The 23,800-nt window shown below is 38.3% G+C and overlaps 1 protein-coding gene across 1 annotated transcript in view; it reads right to left on the bottom strand.

Annotated features, from left to right (window-relative positions):
* LOC150097890 (sodium/potassium-transporting ATPase subunit alpha-like) overlaps positions 1–23,800 on the bottom strand; it is a 397,473-nt gene that overhangs the window by 357,557 nt on the left and 16,116 nt on the right. The window contains exon 3 of the mRNA XM_090406625.1: positions 1,117–1,176. Within this exon, the coding sequence (XP_090262751.1) occupies positions 1,117–1,176 (60 nt within the window). The remainder of the gene's footprint in view (positions 1–1,116; positions 1,177–23,800) is intronic.

Here is a 23,800-nt window from a genome sequence, read left to right on the forward strand (position 1 = left end):
AATTTACTGATTAGAATTCCATGTGGTATCCTGTCAAAGGCCTTAGCAAGGTCCAGTAGAATCACTGTAAACCCATTACCCTTATCCAGTTCAGCCGTCACTGTGTTATAATATGTGAGCAAGTTACTGAGGCACGATCTACCCTTCACAAAAACACGCTTCCCCCCCATACAGTATCCCATTTTCATCTATCCAATCTTGTATTTTCCTCTTGACTATTTTCTCCAAGACCTTGATAATAATTCCTGTTATGCTGATTGGCTGGTAATTTTCAACAGCAGCCTTGCAACCACCTTTATGCAGTGGAACTATTTTCTCCTCTTTCCACTCCCATGGGACTGACCCAGACCCGAGGCTCAAATTAAACAAAATGGTCAAGGGCACTGACAATTCTTTAGCCGCTTCACATATGACACGAGCTGGTATACCATCCAATCCCTCAGATGTAGTGACATTGAGGTTCTGTAATAGACTAGTTACCTCTACTTCATTCATCACAATTCCAGTATAAGCTGGAATTATTCTATTGTTCTAACTTAAACACATCATAAAGGTCTGTCTCCTTTATGGGAGATAGTACTTTTTAAATCTGCTAATCTTTCATCGCTTATATATATATATATATATATATATATATATATATATATATAATGTTTTTTTCTTTCTCCCCATTTAGGAAATTATTGATCATTTCAGTTGTCTTGCATTAGCTATTTGATTGCCATTCTGTACTGAAGATGCCTATGAAACTTAGGCAAAAATTCTACAAATAAATAAGTTTTTACATGATCTCCTTTGTTTTTATAGTTTGTTATTATTATTATTATTATTATGCCAACTCCCAGTATTCCAATACTGAAACTAAACTTCCTCATTTTATTTCTGTTAGTGTGTGTTTTTAAAACATTTAAATGATTCACTGAACTTCATGTTCATTTGGACAACCTAACAGATAAAAGTCAACCACTTTTTATTTTATTTTATTTTTTAAAGTACTATATTTGGTTCACCTGAAAAATGACTACAGTATATCAGTAGCACAATCATCGCTCATTTGGTCAAAGAATAATGAAAATAATGAATAATGAATACGAAAATAAACATAAAATAACTTACAGTGTCTGGATTTGTTCCTAACCGGGCAAAAAGTTCCGAAAGAGGAATTTTATGCTCATCCTGAAAAAGAATTAATATTCATAAATTAAAAAAGAAACAACAGCATATTATCATTACAATAAAATGAAAATGCACTTCTTGTTTTTAATAGATATTTTGGAAAAAGATACATCAAAACAATCTACACTTGTCCCCAATTAGTGAACTATTTTCTTGTTAAAAAAAAAATGCTGCTACACATTATTCACTCTTTGTATATGTTCTTCAATCATTTCATTTTACCTATGAAGACAATAACCAGCTCTATTTTCTCCCATTTCAAAGAATTCTCCTTGGCAATTTCTGAACGGAGAATTTTTAGTCTAATATACTATAAGATCTGTCTCTTTCTCTGGTTAAGAGATATAGATGGTGATTTTGCTATTTGACTACTATCACCAGGCTCTTGATATACTTCCTCAAGAGTACAACACAGCTTCATCCAATCCACTTTGGAAAAAGTGAACTGTAACAAGAAAAAATAACAACAAACTTTTGTAATACATATTACTTTCACTCTTCTTACTATATATTAATGATACAATCTCCAACAGTCTATTAGGTGAAGAAACATTCATCCGCAATATGTAACTAGAAAATACATTAAAAGCATACTGTGCTGAATGCCCAAGAAACAAAATACTGGTTAGCAACCACTTTCAAAGTTCTTCACAAACACACACAAATTGTCATCCTGGTTAAAACATCCTATGTATAACTAAACAGGCAAGAAAACAGAAAAAAATCTGAAAGAAACAATGTCTTTAGACTTATGTTTCAAGTTCTTGTTTAAGATTATTATTTTCAAATCAAGTGAGAAAGTGGAATGGAAATTTACTTCTCAACATGAAATACCGGCAATAAAGATGATGTATGGAATCAACAAGGACTACAATCTGCAAATTTCTGCAAGGACCATTAAACATTAAGAAACATAAGTCTCGGACATATCTTTCTACCAGCTATCCATCTTTTTATCAACATGAAGACATTTGTTATTAATTCTATATAAATGCAATCAAATATCATTCACTTCTGGGTTACCTAGAGGAGAGTAATCAGTTTAGATCTCAGTTGTGAATTTAATCAACATACTGCCTTCTCTACTGAACACTAAATAATAAGCAAAAACATTATACACCTGTAATTCAAATGTCAATATGAGAAGATTCAGGACTTCAATATTATATAATTTGAAAATGAACAGTGGCCAGATTAATTTAGGCATCTCCTCAGAACAGCCTTACTCACTTGGGCATGGAATGCATGAAGTTCTTTTAGTATTTGACAGGAATGCTAGCCTATATTATTATTATTATTATTATGTGACACCTCCAAGGAGTCCAAAGACTCATCAAGGAAATTTCTCTACAACTCTCTGTCTCCATCACTCAATCCACCAACTACAATGAATTTCAACTACCATCATAATCTACACCAACGCAATCTACCACCCACCACCACCACCAATACCACTACTAGTATTTTCACAGACAGTCACAAACATCCATGCCAGCCGATGGCAGGGTTTGAACCTGAAGCCTTTTGGCTGGAAAGCAGATATGCTAAACACTCAGCCAACTACACCAGCATATATTCTATCACTTGATACAGGTGCTTCAAATGGAAATGCAAAGGTCTGCTGCAAAAGCCCATTTCTCTTCATTCACAGATGCATAACTGGGTTGAAATCTCGAGAATGAGCAGGCCAATGTAGTATGGTAATCATCTGCATTTTCCTGCAATCACTCCTAAATATGTACCTTGCACCATAGTGCAAATAACCTGCTAGGAGAACTACTACCAGATGAATAAACTGGGGCACTGACAGATGTAGAAGACTACTGTGTTAAGAGCAATAATTTTAATTTCCCTACATTTCAACCTTCATATTAAGAACATCATCTGGAGTACACATACGCATGCATGCACACACACGCACACACAGAGAAAGACACAGTTACACTACAATTAAAACAGTATGCCAAAGTATAACTAATTTGGTCAACAATTATTCTACTGACCTGACTTCTAATGAAAACAAAAAACTACATCAAAGTTATAATCCTGTTCTGCATGGCCAGAGATCAAATTATTAGTGGTAGCCTAATCAGTGTTTAAATAGGAGCTGAGGTTTGTTACTAACAAACTATGACAAGAATGTTTGAATGGACTGGCATTTAGTATTACTCTGCCAATATCAGAGAACATATTACATGCAAAAATCAATTCCAATGCCGTCACCACCACCAGTATACAGTATTTCTGCCTGACATGAAGGGCCAGGTAGAAATACTCTAAGAACATTGATATAAACATGTAGAAACATTTATTCATTAGATGAAGAAACCTTTTATACTTTTCAAATGTCAGTATTGGTGTTCCTATGCCAATTGTACATGTAGATGCTTGCTTTCTGCAGAAAGGAATGGAATCTTCTGTTGCTGTACTCTGTTTATGACAGGATCTAATCATTCCAGTCATTGCACCCACAATAGACTCTGGAAACCTCTTCCACTCATTTGCCACTCTCCAAGCAAAAAAATTTGGTCCTAACATCTCTGTTAACTACACTGCTCAGTTTCCAACAATGGCCCCTAGTTCTCCCACCACCAGACCTGTTCTGAAAAACTTCCTCTGTATTAATCTCATAAAAACTCTTCAGCAACTTCTATATCTCAATCATATCAACCCCTTTTCCACCATTCAATCAATTTAGGTAACCCACAAATCTTCAACCTGTCCTCATAAGGTTCATTCTATAGATCTGCTACCATCTTGATCACTTGCTTCTGGATCCTCTCCACCTCCTCCTAATCCCCAAGAAACCCAGGTGACCAGATGTGTACACAGTAGTTAAGATGGGGGGGGGGGTCTCACTCCATCTATAAGAGGTCAATAACCAGCTTGTCTCTGCTTATCAAAGATTCTTCAGTAACTAAGTAATTCAATGAGATGCTTTAGTTACTTTTGCAATATACCCTCTAAATTTTAACTCCCTGTCCACTAACATTCCTGAATCCCTGGCTTCATCAATTTCCTGGAGTACAGTTCCATCAATGTGGTACACAGATGGTAATCTTTTCATCACAAAATGCATAACCTTACACTTTGCCACATCCATTCTCCTTTTTCCCAGACTGCCAGTCTATCCTAATCATCCTGTAAAATTTTAACATCATCTTTCATTATTATTATTATTATTACGTGACACCTCCAGGGAGTCCAAAGACCATTGAGGGAGGGCACCTACTCTATAACTCTGTCCCCACCACTCAATCCACCAACCACAATGTTTTTATTAACTATTCCTCTACCCTATTTTGCATCATTAGCATTCAACTACTAAATAGTACCTCTCAGATCCATTCCTATATTGTTAATGTATAAATTAAATCGTAGTGGCCTAAGTAGAGAGATATGTGGCATGCCACTAATCACAGACATCTTCTCAACCTTTCCTCATATTCGACATTCCAGAGATCAGAAACTATCTTAGTCAGTCACCTCTGGACTCTTTCCAAAATCTCTTCGTCCTTTCGAAAACCAGGTGACCGAATCTGTGCATAGTAGTGGTGAAATTCTAATTAATGAAATTCGTTAATTAGAATTTCATGAGATATCCTATCAAAAGCCAGTGAAAAGTCCAGCAGTATCATTGTAAACCCATTACCTTTATCCAACTCAGCTGCCACTGTATTATAAAACATGAGAAAGTTAAAATTAAGGGATCTACGTTATGAATTGTTGGAACATCCACCCTGTTCCCCAGATTTGGCTAACTCTGACTTCTATCTCTTCCCCAAACTAAAACTCTTTGTTGCTGGTCATCGTTTTTCTTCGAATCAAGAGGTGATTGCAGCTGTAGAGAGGTATTATTATTATTATTATTATTATTATTATTAAACAAGACCTCATGGAGTCAAAGACTCATCTAGGAGGTCCTTTTATCTCACACACACATCTCATCATACCGGGTCTTAAACACATTCAAACTCCCTGCAGACACCACACTCTCAGGCAAGGCATTCCAATCATTCACAACTCTGCACGAAAAAACCTGCCTCTCACTCCCCTACTCACACCCTCTTTATACAGTTTCCTGGGATGACCTCTGGTTCTCCCCTGATCTCCCACTATTCTCTGTAGAACTTCTCCACAATTGATCCTATAACAACCCCTTGCCAACTTGTAGGTCTCTATCATATCTCCCCTCTTCCTTCTCTCCACTAGACTCTGCAAATTACATCTTTTCAATCTTTCCTCATACTCGACATTCCAGAGGTCAGAAACTACCTTAGTCAGTCGCCTTTGGACCCTTTCCAACATCTCTTCATCCTTCTGAAAAGCAGGTGACCAAATCTGGGCACAATAGTCCATGTGTGGCCTAATCAAAGCCTTATACAATGGAACAAGAATCTCCCTACTTCTACACGTCAGGGTCCTCCTCATCATTCCCAGAAGTCTTTGTGTTGTCTTCACAATTTTGGTGATGTGTTCCCTAAATTTTAGATCCTTATCCACTATCACTCCCAGATCTCTTATTTCCTCTACTTCCAACAATATATTCTCACCAAGCATAAATTCTGCATCCCATCTTTGTTTTCCAAATTTTAAAACCTTACATTTTGCAACATTGAACTCACATCCCCATTTGCTTGCCCAATCACTCAATTTATTCAAGTCTTCTTGCAAGGCCACAACATCTTCACTACTCTTTATGGTTCGTCCCAACTTTGCATCATCTGCAAACAACTGAATATCTCCATCCAAATCTTCGCCAATATCATTAATATACAAGTTAAATAGTAATGGCCCTAAAACAGATCCCTGAGGCACACCACTAGTGACTTTCCTTTTCCTGGATATTGCACCCCCATACACAACTTGTTGATACCTATCAGATAGCCAGTCTCCAATCCAATGCACTAATCTAATATCCAACCCCATCTGCTCTAGTTTGACTGTCAACTTATCATGAGGTACTCTATCAAAAGCTTTTGCGAAATCCAAGTATATTACTGTGTATCCTTCTCCTCTGTCCAAGGAAGCAGTCACTTTATTGTAATAAGTAAGTAGATTACTAAAACACGACCTCCCTTTAGCAAATCCATGCTGTCCATCAAAGATTATACCATTGTTGTCAACCCAACTCTGGATCCTAGTTCTCACAAGCTTCTCCAACAACTTCACCACAACACCTGACACACAGATAGGCCTATAGTTTGATGCTTGAGTTCGATCACCTCCTTTATGAAGTGGCATAATCTTGCCCTCCTTCCACTCTTTAGGGACTTGACCAAGTGCAAGACTCGTATTAAAAAAATATGTCAAGGTAGGTGTCAACTCTCTGGCACATTCCTTCAGAATACGCGGTGATATATTATCAAGTCCCACAGCCTTATTTACATCTAGTTTACTCAACTCCCCAAACATTTTGCAGATCTTACTCCCCAAGTATTTTGCAGATCTTACTGAGAACCACTACAGGGATGGGATAATAGCACTGGAGCATTGCTGGAATAAATGTATTAGTCTTAGGGGAGATTAAGTCGAAAAATAAAAATAATTTTGAAATTCATTTTTTGAAATAATTTATAAATTCATTTTTTCATTGTTAGGCTGAGAACTTTTCAGTCAGACCACCCTTGTACAGTATACATACTGCATTAATCTCAAATCCATACTAGATAAATTAAATCATCCCTAAAATTTGATCTATAATCATAAATAATAACTTGATACACAAGCATATGTCATTATATAAAATAATACTATTTATTTCTTTACACACAAAATAAGTTTTTTTTTTTTTTAAATGAAATATTAGATTGACAAGTTCCTTCGTAATATGAACAACTTCACAACGATCAATTACTACAAACATATTTGCTAACATAAAAAGAGATACATAAATGAATCATTACTGTGTAGTATATTATTATTATTGTACAGGTGCCTCCATGGAGTCCAAAGACTCATGCGAAAGACCCCAACTATCTACACAATCTATCATACCTCTCCTTGAACCCATTAACAAACAAAGCACTCATAACTGACTGGCAATCCATTCCACACATTCACAACTCTCCAAGCAAAAAATCTAGTGTTCACACCCCTACTAACCACACTTTTATTCAACTTCAGGAATGACCCGTTGTTCTGGACCCTCAAGCCAAATGTTGAAACATTTCCCCTGCATCAATCCTATAAAACCTTTTAAGCAACTTAAATGTTTCTATCATATCCCCTCTTTTTCTCCTGTCAACCAACTTCTGCAATCTACACACCCTCAATCTATCCTCATAGGGAACATTCCACAGGTCTCTCACCATCTTGGTCAGTCGCCTCTGAATCCTCTCCACTGCTTCCTCATACCCAAGAAACCCAGGGGACCAGACTTAATCATAGAAATCCAGATGTAGGCATAGCAAGGCCTTAAAAAGAGGAATAACAACTTCCTTATCTGTTCTTGTTAATGTATTCTTCAATAGCCAAGTAATCTTATGGGCTACCTTAGCAATATATCCTCTAAACATTAACTCTCTGTCTACCACCACCCCTAAATCTCCAGCTTCATCTATTTCCTGGAGTACAGTACCATGAATATGACACACGGCTTGTAATCTATTTTTCCCAAAATGCATAACTTTACATTTCTCCACATTAAACTGATACCCATTATCTTTTGCCCATACTGACAGCCTATTTAAATCATCCTGCAAATTATTCTCCACATCGTCTTGATTAACTATTACTCTATCTAATTTTGCATCATCAGCAAACAACGAATATTTCCTTTCAGGTTATTTCCTATATCATTTATGTACAAATTAAACAGCAATGGTCCCAGCACAGAGCCTTGTGGCCATTACAAGTCACCTGTTTTTGCTTCTCTTCTGCATCTGCCCATACTTCTATGCTTCATTCCCATGGTAGACTATTGCTTCCGACCTTCCAACCCAAACACATACACCGAACTCATAACCAAAGTAATCCTTACTGGCATGCAATCATACATTCCCCACAGTACTCTGACCTGCCACTCCCTAACCAAACCCTGGTTTTCCAAAAGATGCGCCAATGCTATACAAATGAAAAACCAAATATACCACCGGCTCAAATCAAGAACTCCATCCTCTTTCAGAGCTTATACCCAAGCCAGAAATAAATGCAAAAAAAAAAAAAAAAAAATCAATGCTTCCAAAACAGAGTTCGCAAGAACAAAAAGCAGGAAATTAGCAGCCGAGCCTTTTGGTCTCTCGCCAAGGCAATCGGTCGTAACTTCTGCCCAACACTATTCCCACCTCTATCATACCCAGATGGCTCCATTGCATCATCATCTACAGAAGAGGCCAATCTCCTGGCCTCACACTTTGCTTCCAATGCATGCATAATTGACACTAGCAAATGTCCCCCAACCATTCCTGATGCCCAACATACAATGCCTACTATATCCTTTGGCCAGAAAGAGATCACTAAATGCTGTCCAAATTAGACCCAAAAAAGTCTCCTGGCCCTGATGGTATTCCTCCAATTGTCCTGAAGGTTTGTGCACTAGAACTGACTCCTGTCCTATGTCGCCTATATATATACTGTCTTACTCCACTGGTATCTATCCTGCAGCCTGGAAATTGGCCTATATTCAACCCATTCCCATGAAGGGCGACGAGTCACTGCCGTCCAACTACCGCTCCATCTCACTCACCTCAGTCCTGTCTAAAATAATAGAAAAACTCATCATTTCCCAACTCCTACACTACCTTGAAGCTACCCGTCTAATAAATGACTACCAGTATGGATTCCATCACTGCCAATCAACAGGAGACCTGCTCACATATATCACCCATCTCTGACAAATGGCATGGAGAAGTTTGGCAAATCTCAAGTGGTTGGAGGTTGCACTTGCTATCTCCAAGGCGTCTGACTGGGTCTGGCACAAGAGCTTACTAAGCAAGCTGCCATTGTTTGGTCTATCCCAAGACTGTAGTCGGATTGGCAGCTTTCTGTCTGGACACACACTATGTTTGGTGGTGGATGGTTCCTTATCCTCTCGCCATTCAACTAATGCCAGGGTTCCACAAGGTCCTGTCCTCTCACCAACTCTATTCCTACTATATATCAATGACCTACTTCAGCTTACCTCCAATCCAATACACAGTTTTTCAGATGACAACACACATTGCACTCCTATCTTTCTTTTGATAAACCTTACTCCACACAACTCACCTGAACCTACAGAACAGCAACCACCACTGTCCTCAATTCAGATCTCCAAGCCATCCTACAATGGGGTTCAGATAATCTAGTCAATTTCAATGCTAATAAAACCCAGTACTGTCTCATTTCTCATAAAAAAAAGAACCATTTTCTCCCAGTATTATTTTTGACAGCACCCAAATTTGCAGACAATCTGAGATTTCCCTTCTTGGAATTACCCTGACATCAAACCTCTCCTGGCATAAACACATAACAACCATTGCAGCCTCAGCTTCTAAAAAACTAGGATTTTTTTTTTGCTCAAGACATTACTTCAGCCCTGAACTGTTAACCTTATACAAATCACAAATCCGCCCAACCATCGAATACTGCTGTCATATATGCGGTGGGGCCAACAAAAGTTCCCTCAAAATGCTCGACTCAATACAGAGGAGAGCAATTAGACTTATTAATAACCCATTTCTTACCAACTCATTTCCCCCCACTTTCGCACAGATGTTCGGCCTCCACATTATGTGTTTTCTACAAATATTTTCATGGAAAAATGTTCATCTGAAATAATACCAATAATTCCCCCACTTAGTACTAAGCTTATTTGAATACGTGCAGCTGCTGCTCAACACCCCTACATAGTGCACCTTGAAACCCACAGAACAAGTTTCTTCTCCTCCTCCTTCATTCTTGCAACTGCTGTACTATGAAACAGTCTTCCGTAAGGAATACAATATACAGTTATTCAAATCAAATGTGAACAAGTACCTTCTTTCCCAACCCATACATGGTACTAATGTACTATAGGTTGATCTACCAACTTCTCATGTATGAGCATACCATTAAAAAAATAATTTTTGATATCTGTCCAGCAGTCACTCTCTTATCCAATTAATCAGTGTCATGTCTATCCACATTTGTTCTAATTTGCATAACAGTTCCATGCAGTATTCTGTCAAATGCTTTTGCAAAATCAAGCAGAATCATTGTGTAACCATTTCCTTTATCCAACTCAGCTGTTATTGTAAAAAAAGTTAGTAAATTACTAAGGCATGACCAACCGTTCACAAAGCCATGTTGACCCTCATACAGTATGATATTTTTATCTACCATTCTTGAATTCTCTTTTTGACCAATTTTCTAGTACTTTTACCACCACACCTGAGATACTGATTGGTCTATAATTTGCTACTGCAGTCTTAAAACTTACCTTATGCAAGGGAATTATTTTTTCCTCTTTCAACTACCTTGGAACTCTACCAGAGCTGAGACTTTGATTAAAAAGCCTAGTCAGAGGCATTACTAGTTCCCTTGTACGATTTTGCAGAACCCTAGATGATATCCCATCTAATCTACAGCTGTATTTACATTGAGATTCTGAAATATCCTAAGAACCTCCAATTCATCCACCTTTTATCTGCATCTGTCTGGTCGTGATCATCATCACTCATTAAGGTTAATCTTCTGTGGTCATTCTTTCTCTTACTTGTCACATAACGAAAGAACTCTTTGGGATTTCCTTTGGCCTGCTTGGCTAGATTCTGCTCATAATCTGATTTTGCCTATCTTGCCATGCTGGTCACCTTTCTCTTTATATACCCTCCACAGCATTTTTTTCTGCATCTTGTGCTTAATGATATTACCTATCCATCTAACTCCTACCTGATTATCCTCCTTATGCTAGGCATACAATTTAATGCTGCTTCTTCTAGATGACCTTTAAGTATATCCCATGCACTACTAACATCTTTACCCTGCAGTGTTTTATGCTGTGGTACAGATTTAAGCTTCTTCCTAAGCTTGTCATAATTACCTGCCTTGTTGTTCCGTATACTCCTTGATAGAAATCCTCATATTTTACAATTTCCCAAGTCAAGATGGCATAGTCACTTTCACCAATTGGAGGCAATATGGTCACCTTGGTTATGGATAACTCTTCTGATCCTATGACCAGGTTCAATACTCTCCCTGTCCCCCTAGTCTCCTCCATAACATGATGCCTTAAGTAATTATTTCTTAGTAGATGTATAAATTCCATTTCCTTCCTGCAATGTAATCCAGTCTATATCTCCATAGTTGAAGTCCCTCCATAATAATCACTTGACCTGTACTCATTGTACTAATTTAGTGATGCATGTCTTCCAGATCATCTGTTTAACTCCCTGGCCTATATCAACAACCAACTGCATATTTTGCCTTACTGGCCTTAATCTCACAGCAGACTGCTTCAAATGAACAGCCACCCTCCCACCTATTTCCTATTCTTTTTGTCTGCAATTCATCTGCTATCATCAGCAGTATCCCCTCCCCACATCCTATCTTCTCTATCCTCCCTGAAAATACTAAACTCTTCACATTCAATCTGTAACTACGTTATCTGCTGTTAGCCAAGTCTCGCTAATGCCTATAATTTTTGGCAAGGTTGCACTAACCAATGACAAAACCTCCTCCCTCTTGTTCCTGATACTTCTGGCATTAGTACATAGAAACTGCAGCATCCCTTTAGGCCCCACCCACTTTTACTTTGTGAACTGACTACCCTATACAATATTTTTGCTTGAGAGACTAGATTCCTCACTTGGTCATCCTCACATGAACTCACTTAATGGGTGCCTTCACACAAAAACGCTTGCTTCCACCCTAATTGCTTAAGTTTCCCTGAATTTGCACTTCAGCATGCTTGGTGAACAAAGCTCTCTCTAGACACCTAACACCAAAACCATTTAGATGAAGTCCATCAGCATTGTGCAGATCCTTCTTTCCATCAAATACAGACCACAGGTTCACAAATCTTACATCATTCCTTCTGCACAATCTATGTATAGACTCATGGCTATCAGTACCCCTCCTCCTCAGTTTTCCTCTATCATAGTGTGGTAGAAGACATAGTGTGGTTTGATCTTCACCTTCTCGCTCTTCAGTTTTGCCTCTTCTAACAACTCCTTTACATCCTCCCTCCTAGAATACTTCTCGCCTTTCAAATCATTTGTACCAATCAAGGCAATCATTTACTTTGACTTACTTTTTTACATCTGGATGGCGTGTCTAATATCGTGAATTTTTGCACCCAGAAAATACAATTTTGTCACACTTTCGTTAAGTACTCCCCCGATCACTGAGTCTCCATACATAATTTCTCCTTAACTTATTTTTCTTGTTTGTTCAGTCGGTCTTTATTATTCCTTCAAACAGCCTGCTTCTTTCTCTTTCCAGCTTTGCTAATCTCTTGCTGCTTCTGCAATTTGTCAATTTTGTGCTTTGTCCTATGAAGGACAACGTTCAAGCATGCAAGTATTTTGTTAATGTCCATCTGATTCTCCTCTATTTCCATGACTGCAAGTTTGACATTAATAACATCATTTTCCATCATACTGTCAGTACTATCCACTGTACTAATATTTGCTGCATTCTCATCACCTAACAGACATTTTTGAAACATTTAATACACCCTCTCTCTCTCTCTCTCCAGTTTCAATTTCCTTCCACATATCCTTTAATTTTCTTGATGAATATATTTCACATACACTGCAATGAATAAAATCCCACAAATTAAAATTGCTTGACAACATTGAGAATGACAACTCGTATATGTGGAATATATTATACTATTATAATATAGATGCCTTAGAAGTTTACATATGGTTAATGTTTAGTATGTCTTTTTATATTTACTAAGTGTTAGGGTTACTTTGTTGCTCACTTCCTTGATGATGACAGCAAAAATCACCATGAAAGTGAAGCATTGCCTATGTATGATAATGCAGAGTCCAGGAAAAGAATGGCAATAATGAATGAGATGACAGCAAGAATGTGTAAGAAGAGGGAGTTGATATGCTTTATGTGTATTGGAAAATGGAAGGATACAGGCATTTGGAGAGGTGGTTGTTTTCTGGGAAAGTAAGGGTGTTAGGGCAGCAACTAAAGTTGACAAGCAGGGATAGCCTTATATTGTGATAACAGCTTGAAATACAACAGGATATATATAGCATACTGAAATGCATTGTTTTTCCTACATACAAATGCCAGACGTATCAGAAAAAAGAGAATGAGCCTGTGTGACAATAGAATTAGTGAGTCTGTCTGTATGAATATTGCTAGCAGTGCTGTAATGTGGGTGTGGTGAAAGAGGTGCCCAGCACGGGTGCAACTAGCTTTCGGCGCATGCCAGCAAAGGTTGGTCGATTGGTAGTGCCTCTGCTATTAATGGCTCAGTTAAGTAAGTTTAAAACGCGGTCAGTAGTTGGAAGGGGACAAATCCCTGGAGGTGTCAAATAATAATAACGTATAACGTCATTTTTGGGTTGGGGGCACAAGTTAGACACTTGCCACAAGTTCTTCATACTCTCGTTATGTCACTGATTGTTAGTATCAGTAAAACTTGATTGACAGATGATGTCCTGACAGAGATATAAATACTAGTTGATAGTGTATATCGGTCATCATCATCATTATTATTATTATTATGGGCATCTCCATGGAGTCAGTAGACTCATTGCAGGAGACCCAAACTAAACAATATCTATCATATCTCTTCTTGAATTCATTTACAGACAAAGAACTCACAACTGAGTCAGGCAATGCATTCCACTCATTCACTACCCTCCAGGCGAAAAACCTCGTTCTCACACCCTTGTTAACCACACTTTTCCTTAATTTCCAGGGATGACCTCCTGTTCTTCCATCACTATCACACAGCTGAAATATTTCCCCTGCATCAATCTTATAAAAACCTTTTAGTAATTTAAATGTTTCTATCATATTCTCTCTTCTCTGCCTATCAACCAAACCTCTGCAATCCACAAGCTCTCAATCTATCAATGTAGGGAGCATATTTTACATTAGTCACTCTCTTCTGAACCCTCTCCACAACCTCCTTATCTCCAAGGGTTCCAGGTGACCAGACCTGAGCACAATAATCCAAACATGGATGTATCAACGCTTTATAAAGGGAAATAATAACCTCTTTATCTCTGGATGTTAGGGTGTTCCTCAATAAGCAAGTAATTCTATGTGCAATCTTGGACACCTTAGCAATGTGTCCTCTGAACTTCATCTACCTATCCACCAACACCTAAGTCCCTAGCCTCATCAATCTCTTGGAGTACCGTTCCATCAATGTAGTACGCAGCTGGTAATCTTTTAATCCCAAAATGTATAACTTTACACTTTTCCACATTGAACTAACATCCGTTACCTTTTGCCCATTTGGTCCGCTTATTTAAATCATCCTGCAAACTCTTAACATCAGCTTGATTTTTTATTGCACTAGCCAACTTTGCATCATCAGCAAACAACTCAATATCTCCCTTTAAGCCATTTCCTACATCATTTATATACAAATTAAACAACAATGGCCCAAGCACAGAGCCCTGAGGCACACCACTGGTCACCTGCCTCATCCTGGACTCTGCTCCTCCATACCATCTGGTATATCTCCCTGAGCCGTTCTCCTATCCATATCACCAGTTTAGTATCCATCTCCATCTGCTCCAATTTGCACAACAGTATTCCATGGGGTATCCTGTCAAAATCCCATCTATCCCAAAGGCTTTAACAGGCCTTTAAGGCCCACAACCTTCCAATCATGCTTGGATTTCATAACCGAAATATGAGGATAGAATGGTCACTCCTATGCCTATCCTGTCAAAAGCCTTAGCAAAATCCAGAAGTACCACTGTGTAGCCATTTCCTTTGTCAAACTAAAATGTCATTCTATTATAAAAAGTTAATAAACTGCTAAGGCAGGATTGACCTTTAACAAAACCATGTTGGTCCCTATAGAGTATCATATTCTGATCCACCCATTCTTGAATTTTGTCTTTAACTAACTTTTCCAATACTTTTACCGCCACATCCGAGATGGTGATTGGTCTGTAATTAACTAGGGAGAATGGATGTCAATTTAATGTGGCAAAATGTAAGGTTATGCATTTTGGGGTGAAAAGATGGGAGGCAGTTTACTGCATTGGTGGAACCGTGCTCCAGGAAATTGATGAGGCACGAGATTTAGGAGTGTTGGTGGATAAGGAATTGAAATTTAGGGGACACATTGCAAAAGTGGCCAAATCAGCTCATCAAATCACTTGGTTGCTGAAGAATATGTTGACAAGCAGAGACAAGCAGGTTATTGTTCCTCTGTATCGAGCCTTGATAAGACCTCATCTCGACTACTGTGCTCAGATTTGGTCACCTAGGTTTCTTCTTGATGGGGAGGAGGTGGAGAGGATCCAGAGGCGAGTGACCAAGATGATAGCAGGTCTGTGGAATGAACCGTATGAGAACAGGTTGAGGATTTGTGGGTTGCAAAAATTGGTTGATAGGCGGAGGAGGGGAGATATGATTGAGACATTCAAATTACTGAAGGGTTTCTATAAAATTAATTCAGAAGATATTTTTGAGAACAGGGCTGGTTGTGGGAGGACTAGGGGACATCCATGGAAACTGGGCAAAAGTGTGGTTAGTAAAGGTGTTAGAGCTGGGTTCTTTACTTTTAGAGTAGTGAATGAGTGGAATGCGCTCCCTGAGTCTGTGGTGGATGCTGTGACAGTGAATGAGTTTAAGGCGAGGTATGATAGATACTGTATGAATGTCGAATAGTTGTGATGAAAATGATTTGGGGCCTCCCTCGATGAGTCTAATGACTCCCTGGAGTTGCCCGTAATAATAATAATAATAATAATAATAATAATAATAACTACTGCAGTTTTAGAGCCACCTTTATGAAAAGGAACTACTTTGTCTTCCTTCCACTCCCTAGGAACCATACCAGAGTTCAAACTTAAGTTAAATATGCAAGTAAGAGGCGTTGATAATTCCTTTGCACATTCAAGCAACACCCAAGCTGATATTCCATCTAAACCTACAGCAGTGTTTGCATTTAAATTTTGCAATATATTAAGTACCTCTGAGTTCTTAACTTCAATTCTCACATTAGTTATTTCTACAGGTACAGAGATATCCTCACTTGGCTGATAGACTTTTGAAAAGTGATCACTCAGCAACTCTACTATTATATCTGAATTTGTCACCTCAATACCATCAGCACCCATTAAAGTTATCCTTCCAAAGTCATTCTTCCTTTTACTTGCCACATAGTGGAAGAACTCTTTGGGATTACCTCTAATCTCATTGGCTAAGGTCTTCTCATAATCTGATTTAGCTTTGCTTACTATGCTGGTAACCTTCCTAGCTTGAGCCTTGTACTGCTCATGGGTGTACTGATCGCCTTTCTCCTTGTAAATTCTCCATAACATTTTCTTTTTTGCAGATCAAGCATGATACTACTACTCATCCATCTAATGCCTACCTTGTTTGTCTTCATGACCATGGGGACACAATCTGATATTGCCTTCCTCAGATACCTGCTGATTTTATCCCATGCACTGCTAACATCTTTCCCCCTGCAATATGTTCTACCATGGGACGGCTGCAAGCTCACTCCGAAGCTTGTTATAATTGCCTAACCTGTAGTTCCGTGTATACCCCTTCTTAAGAGAAAAATCCACAAATTTTGCAACCTCCCAAGTCAATACCACATGATTGCTCTCACCAATTGGAGGTACCGAGGACACCTTACTTATGCATATATCCTCTGAACCAATGACCAGGTCCAACATCTCACACCATGTGTCCCTTCAGTTATGTGCTGTTTCAAGTAATTATCTCGTAGAAGATGTATGAATTCCATTTCCTTTTTGCCATGTGATATTTTCTCCTTCCAATTGATATCACCATAATTAAAATCCCCCATAATAATCATTACCCCTGCACTCATTGTGCTAATTTGCTGATGCATGAATTCAATATCACCCCCTGGTCTATATTAGCAGCCAACTGTATATTTGGTTGTGTTGGTCACTGTTTCACACCAGACTGCCTCAAATGTACTATCATATTGATATACTACTTTCTTTGACTGCAACTCATCAGCTATCATCAACAGTACTAATCCCCCTCCCCCCCGTTCTATCTTCTCTATTCTCTCTGAAAATACTACCCATCACATTCAATTCCAGTGACCACATCTTCTGCTGACAGCCAAGTTTCACTAATGCCTACAACTTTTGGTGAGATTGCACTGACTAATGCCAAAAATTCCTCCCTCTTATATCGAATGCTTCTTGTATTTGTATACAAAAATTGCAGATTCCCTTTAGTTCTTGTACCAGCTTTAGAAATGATATACATGTCACTAATTTCAGTAGTCCCTTGTCAATTTTTATCCCCTCTATTTTGCAATTTATTCTGCGAAGAAGGATCAACAATTATACAATCACTGCTTAAGTTTCTCCCTCTTACACTCAACCTTTTCAATTTTAGTTTCCCTGCCCAATTACTTCAACTTGTTCAGAAAACAGTAACTTTTTCAATCGCTTATGACCTTCCATGTTCAGATGCAACCCATCTCTTGCATACAGCTGTCTTTGTCCTTCAAACACACTCCAGACCTCTTTTTTTTTTTTGCACATTCTTGCAATCATATCATTCATTATCATCGCTCGTCTACTTAACTCATAATTGTCAAAACGAGGCAGCATACACACCATCCTTCCATTGACAATTTTCTTCTTCATGATATCAAACAATGTTCTTGAATCTTTTGCTACCCGATTTATACTACCACTAAGGTCATTAGTACCCACCATAACTATCACCATTTCTGCATCATGCCTTCTCTTTATTGCTAAAGAGCCACTCTCTCTATTGTTCCACCAGCTAAGCACTCTTCAGGCATACCATACCCTTAATCATAGCGTCACCATATATTTTACCACTTGTAACTTCATTCAAGTCCAAACATGCGTCACTCACGGCCTCATTTTCTACACTATTCAGCATGACTCTCCCAGTTTCATTACTCAATGCTCTTTTACTTACTCCCTCACTCTCATGACATCTCGTTTCCTCTAGACCTCTTGTGCTTTCATTCTGTTGACTCTCAATCACTTCCCATACTATTTTTTACTTCATCAATCACCAAAGACTCTCCCATACTTAATCCTGTTCTAGTTACTTCAGCTAAAGTAATCTCCATAGTCCTAATTTCTCTATTCAACACATTTAACTCAGTTTTAATTTCCAGAAGCTCCTTACTGAGCACTTCCAATTCCTCTTGCAGAAGATGAAGGTTACTTTTCCTTTTCACGAACTCTTGCTGAAGTTCTTCCACTACGGTCCCGACGTCTGCTTCCATTCCTAATTGCTCCAGCCTATCCCGACACCTCACATACATTGACATTTTCATTCTTCTCATTTAGCCACAGTCCACAGATCCTTCACATTCTTCGGCATATGTATAGCAGTTTCTGCATCCATCGCAATCCATTGCAAAAAATCCAACACAGAGCCAGACTTTCGTATAGAAGTTCTCTGAGCTGCTGACGTACGTCAGCAGTTCGGAGGACTTCTATGTTGGATGCCATCTTTAGATGCTCTAGTAGTGAAACAAATAGCAGCAAAAACACAATATATACAACAGAGTTTCAAACAATAACACCACTGAAGGGCACTTGTATCCAACCGAAATACAACTGCAGCACAATTTGAGACAAAAAGCCACACTATCCTTTAATTTAAAAACACGTTTTCTAGCATAACTAAACACGACCGCCACGTTCACTAACGACACTATGTCATTTCCCTCCTGATTCTCCATTCAAAGGATATAACTCATTCCTTATCACAAACAGGACGATGGAGTGTTAATTATGGTAAGGAATGATTGTATCATCTTAGAATGGACAATCAGGAGGGAAATGGCACAGATGGATTGCAGAATGTACAGTGTGAAGTAGATGTGGACAAGCTAGTTTTTGGGGGGGGGATGCTGATATGGGCAAGAAGACTTCAGTGGACAATGTTTTGGAAAATTAGTTTGGGAAGTGCAAAATGAGTAATACTATGGGATATTTTAACTATAGCAATAAAAACTGGGTAGGACAAATAGCATATGGTAATAAGGGAACTGAATTTCTGGGATTCTTGTGAAACAAATATCTTGACAGTATGTCGTGAAGGGAAACACAAGGATCAAGAGTTTGGATTAGATAAGACAAGTGTGGCACAGTCCTGTCTTGAAGGATGAATAGAAATGCAGAAGTAAAGAGAAAGAAATTTATATACATTATGAGGCAGATGATTATAACAGACTTAGAAACTAGCCTGGAGTAGTAATGGATGAAAGAATTCCTTCAGATTTTCCTTGGATTTCAAAGCTAATCATATTCAAGTTTTGCCTTCTTTACCATGCTAATCACTTTTCTAGCCTGAATCTTATATTCTTCAAACAAATGCTCTCCACCCCTTTTCTTTATGCTTTTCCCATAACTTCCTTTTTATCTGCAGTTCCTGTTTGTTATAGTTAGTCATCCACTTTACACCATTCATCTACTTTTCCTTTTTTACTCAAGGTATACAACTTGCAAATGTTGCTAATAAATACTTCTTCACTAGTTCTCATTCACTGATAATATCTCCTCCTTCCAATTCCCCCCCTCCCCCCATGGAACTGCTCCAAGCTGATTTCTAAAATTTCACTATCTTATAATTACACATAAATTCCTTTCTGATTGACACTCCTGCATGTCTACTCACCCCACAAATTAAGACCACATGGTCACTCTCTCCAAGTGGGAGCAGGGATGGCATTTCAGTTACAATCAAGTCCTCTGATTCCAGAACCAAATCCAAAGCTCTTGAACTTTTTGTTTCTTCTACTACATGCTGCCTGAGGCATTTGTTCCTCAAGAATTCTCGTAATTCCATTTCCTTACTACTACATGCTGTTTCCTCTTCCCAATTCATACTACTGTAGTTAAAATCTCCCAAAATAATCACTCATTTTGCACTTGACAAACTTAACTGTCTAAACATTTCCCTCTTCAAACTCTGTATTTCCAGGTCTATAGCAACATCCCACTCAATATTCTGTCCTGCCCATTCCCACCTCACACAATATACTCTCAAAATTATTAGTGCCATTTCCTTCCAACTCCTCTGCTCTGAGAGGACACAACTTGTCACTTATCATAAGCAATGCTCCATCACTGCATTTGCACTTCCTATCCAGTTGAAATACATTATACCCTTCTATTTCTATTCTGTCATTATAAGAGATTCCATCAACCAGGTTTCACTGATCCCAAAACCTTTGAAACAGCTGAAGCTATCAATGCCACTAAATCATCTCCTATATTTCTGATACTCCTGGCATTTGTATAAAGAAACATCAATGAATTGTCAGTATTTCTAAATTTATTATTATTTCCTCCAGATATTATTTGACTCCACATAACACCAAATGTTCCCCAGTTCTCCAATATCTATTCCCACAAGAAGCTCCTGCTGCTTCCATCCATCCTGACAACTCTAGTTTTCCCTGCACTAATACTCTCATTTGCCCCAAGAACAACATTCTCTCCAGATGCCTACGTTCTTCCACATTCAAATGTAGTCTATCCCTCACATACAGCTCTTTTCTATCCTAAAATACACTCCAAGCATCCATATAACACAATCCACCTTTTCAACATATTCTTGTTATCATGCCTATTGATGTCCTTCTCCTCATCTCTGAATTTCATATCTAGGTAACATGCTTACCATCTACCCATCTACCCTCTCACATACTTCTGTCATATCACAAGCATAAATCATGGCTGAGAAGTTTAAGCTGTTGAAAGATATTTACTGGACTGATACTGGAGAGAACCTTTATGTAGTAGAACAAGGGGAAGGAGGAAGGACAAGCAGCCATCTGAAGGAGAAATAAGAGTGTAAGAAAGATATTTATAAGGCTGCCAGAGGAAAGATTTTTCAAATAAAACTATTTATTGGATTGAGAGTGGTGAGATTTTTCATATGGTAGCACAAAGCAAAGTAGAAAGGACAAGAGGCCATCCAGAAAGTAATGAGTAAGATGGAAGAAATAAATTTTTTTGTTCTAATTATAAACCGGTCCAGTCTGTTTATCTGCAGTGGTAATTACAGTATTAGCAAGGTTGGTTAGGAATAGGATAAAAGCTTGGGTTGAACATAGGATTATCCATGAGGGTCAGCATGGGCTGGCATAAGATAGTCTTGCTTTAGCAATCAACTTGCATTTTATAATAAAGTGAAAAAGGTGTTGGTAAAGGAGATTAACATACAATGATATTCTTAACTTTGCAAAGGTATCTGATAGACTGACTGCCATATGAAAAGTTGGTGTACAAGATGGGAAAGATAGCAATGGATTAGTTAAACAGACTAGAGAATGGCTCTGAATAATACCAGAAAGTTGTGTTATGGCAGAGCCATATCCCAGAAACAAAAGGTAACCAGTGGTGTGCTGCAGGTAACCAGTACCTGCAGGGTACTGTTCTTGGGCTGTCATGTTTAACTTATTTGTTAATGATTGTTTTGTGTGGAATGATGTGTGTGTGTGTGTGCATGTGGGAGAGGGTAGTACTTTGTTTGCTGATAATGCAAAGTTGGGTATCAGGAAGATTTAAACAGATTAAGCTTGGGCAAACAAATGGAGTTGCACCTTTAATTTTGATAAGTGTCAGATGTTGCACCTTGAAATGCAAAGACTGTGGAAATGTGCTTCAGGAGGCAGATGAGATTTCAGATCTAATGGCTTTAAGTTCAAAGAGCACATTGAAGGTGTAGAAAAAACTATGATGAATTGCTGAAATGCAAAGGAGCAAAGCAACTGTTTGAAACACCCTGTATATGTGGAACCACAAAGATGGTCATTATGGAAAGCTCAGTTTGTAGCAATAGCATGAAAAGAGTGTTTGTCATAGGTAAAGCAACATTTCACCACAGCAGCAAAGTCTGAATATATTTCAGAGATCAGGAGGTTATAAGTGTAAAATAATTGTATGGTGAGATTAAGCATGCAGTCCACAAGAAGACATTATGGAAGTGGTATAAAACTGGAGACAATAATCAGAATGTAACCTCTGGTTGGCAAGAAAGTGACAGTGCAGTATAAACAGCATTGAGATCCTCACATATCAATAAAAATCCAGCATCCTATTGACACATGACTAGTACAAGAAAGAATGATTATAGATGGATGATATTCACTGATGGAAATGGTAACAGGACAGGCAGTGATTGAAGATAGTCCAAGCATTTAATGAGTAATTCATCAAAGTATTTCATGAATGCAATATCCCACCACTGACAAATCTCCCCCCCCATCCCTCAATGGTGGTGGTGGTGGTAGTCAGCAACGGAACAGAAGGAGGTATGCAGGAGTCACAAGAAGTGGTGTTGGTGAGACTTGTTATAGAAACATAAATGAGTTATGTTTGTTTACAAATGCCAGAAGTAATCCTCAATAAGGGAGAATTGTTCCATGGATCAAGTTCATTTTCCCAAAAAATTGTCAGGAAAAAGTGAGACGTGGTTGGGTGAGGATAACATCCTGTCAGAAATATACATGGAAGAATATGACTGAGTTTATTATTATTTTTATTTATTTATTTTGTGAAGAAAGACCATGGGAGAGAAATGGAGGAGTGCTGTCAATGGTTGTAGAGCAGTTCTGTGGAAATACAAGGGTCAAATAGTGGTAGGGGTGAGGTAGACAGGTGAAATATACAGTATAGTTGGGTGTTGTAGACCTGGTAAGGAGACCAGTGAGAAGGATATGTGCAAAATCAGCCTGGAAAATAAGAAAAAGAGTGTTATTCTGGGTGATTTTAATTATGGGAATATAGAATGAAATGAAGAAATGGCATCTTGGGGGGGGGGGGCAAAGCGTTCTTGACGTCTTTCTTGAGTTTCTAAGAGATAACTACCTTCAGTAGAAGATAACAGAGGATACACAAGTTCAAGGGTCTTGAATTTGTAGATCTTATCAGAGGATGTTATAAGTGGAGTTTCAAATCTACCTCCAGTTGATGAGAGTGACTATGAAGTGATCACATTGGTGGTGGCCATTTGAGGTCGTCTGTGAGGAAAGGATATGTGTAGAACTATGAGGCTGGTGATTATGACAAACTCAGGAGCCAGCTCACAGCTATATAATATAATGGAATGAGGAATTAGATGGAAAAGAGATCAATGCTGCTTAGGCTTTGCTGAACTATCTGGCATAGGCAATGGCTGAATGTATTCCTAATGCTAAGAGATTAAATAAAGTAGGTGTAAAATGGATGAATGACAATGCACGCAATCTGGAAGAAGGCATTATGGAGGCAGCACAAGATAAGCAGTAATAATCATGTGTATGAGGAGTACAAAGAATAGGTAAGGAGGACTGATATAATGTTTAACATGAATCTTACAATGGGCCAAGTTCCAAAAGAGTGGAAAGGCAACATTGTTCTGATTCATAATAAGATGAGGATAAGACTAAGGTTTCAAATTATAGGCCAATCTAAGTGTCTGGAGTTGTGGTTAAAGGGCAGACCAAAATTCAGAACTAGGTTGACAGCAG

The sequence above is a fragment of the Typopeltis vanoorti genome, chromosome 16, assembly GCF_054136105.1.
Source record: "Typopeltis vanoorti isolate ZY-2024b chromosome 16, IOZ_Tvanoo_1.0, whole genome shotgun sequence".
Taxonomy (NCBI): domain Eukaryota; kingdom Metazoa; phylum Arthropoda; class Arachnida; order Uropygi; family Thelyphonidae; genus Typopeltis; species Typopeltis vanoorti.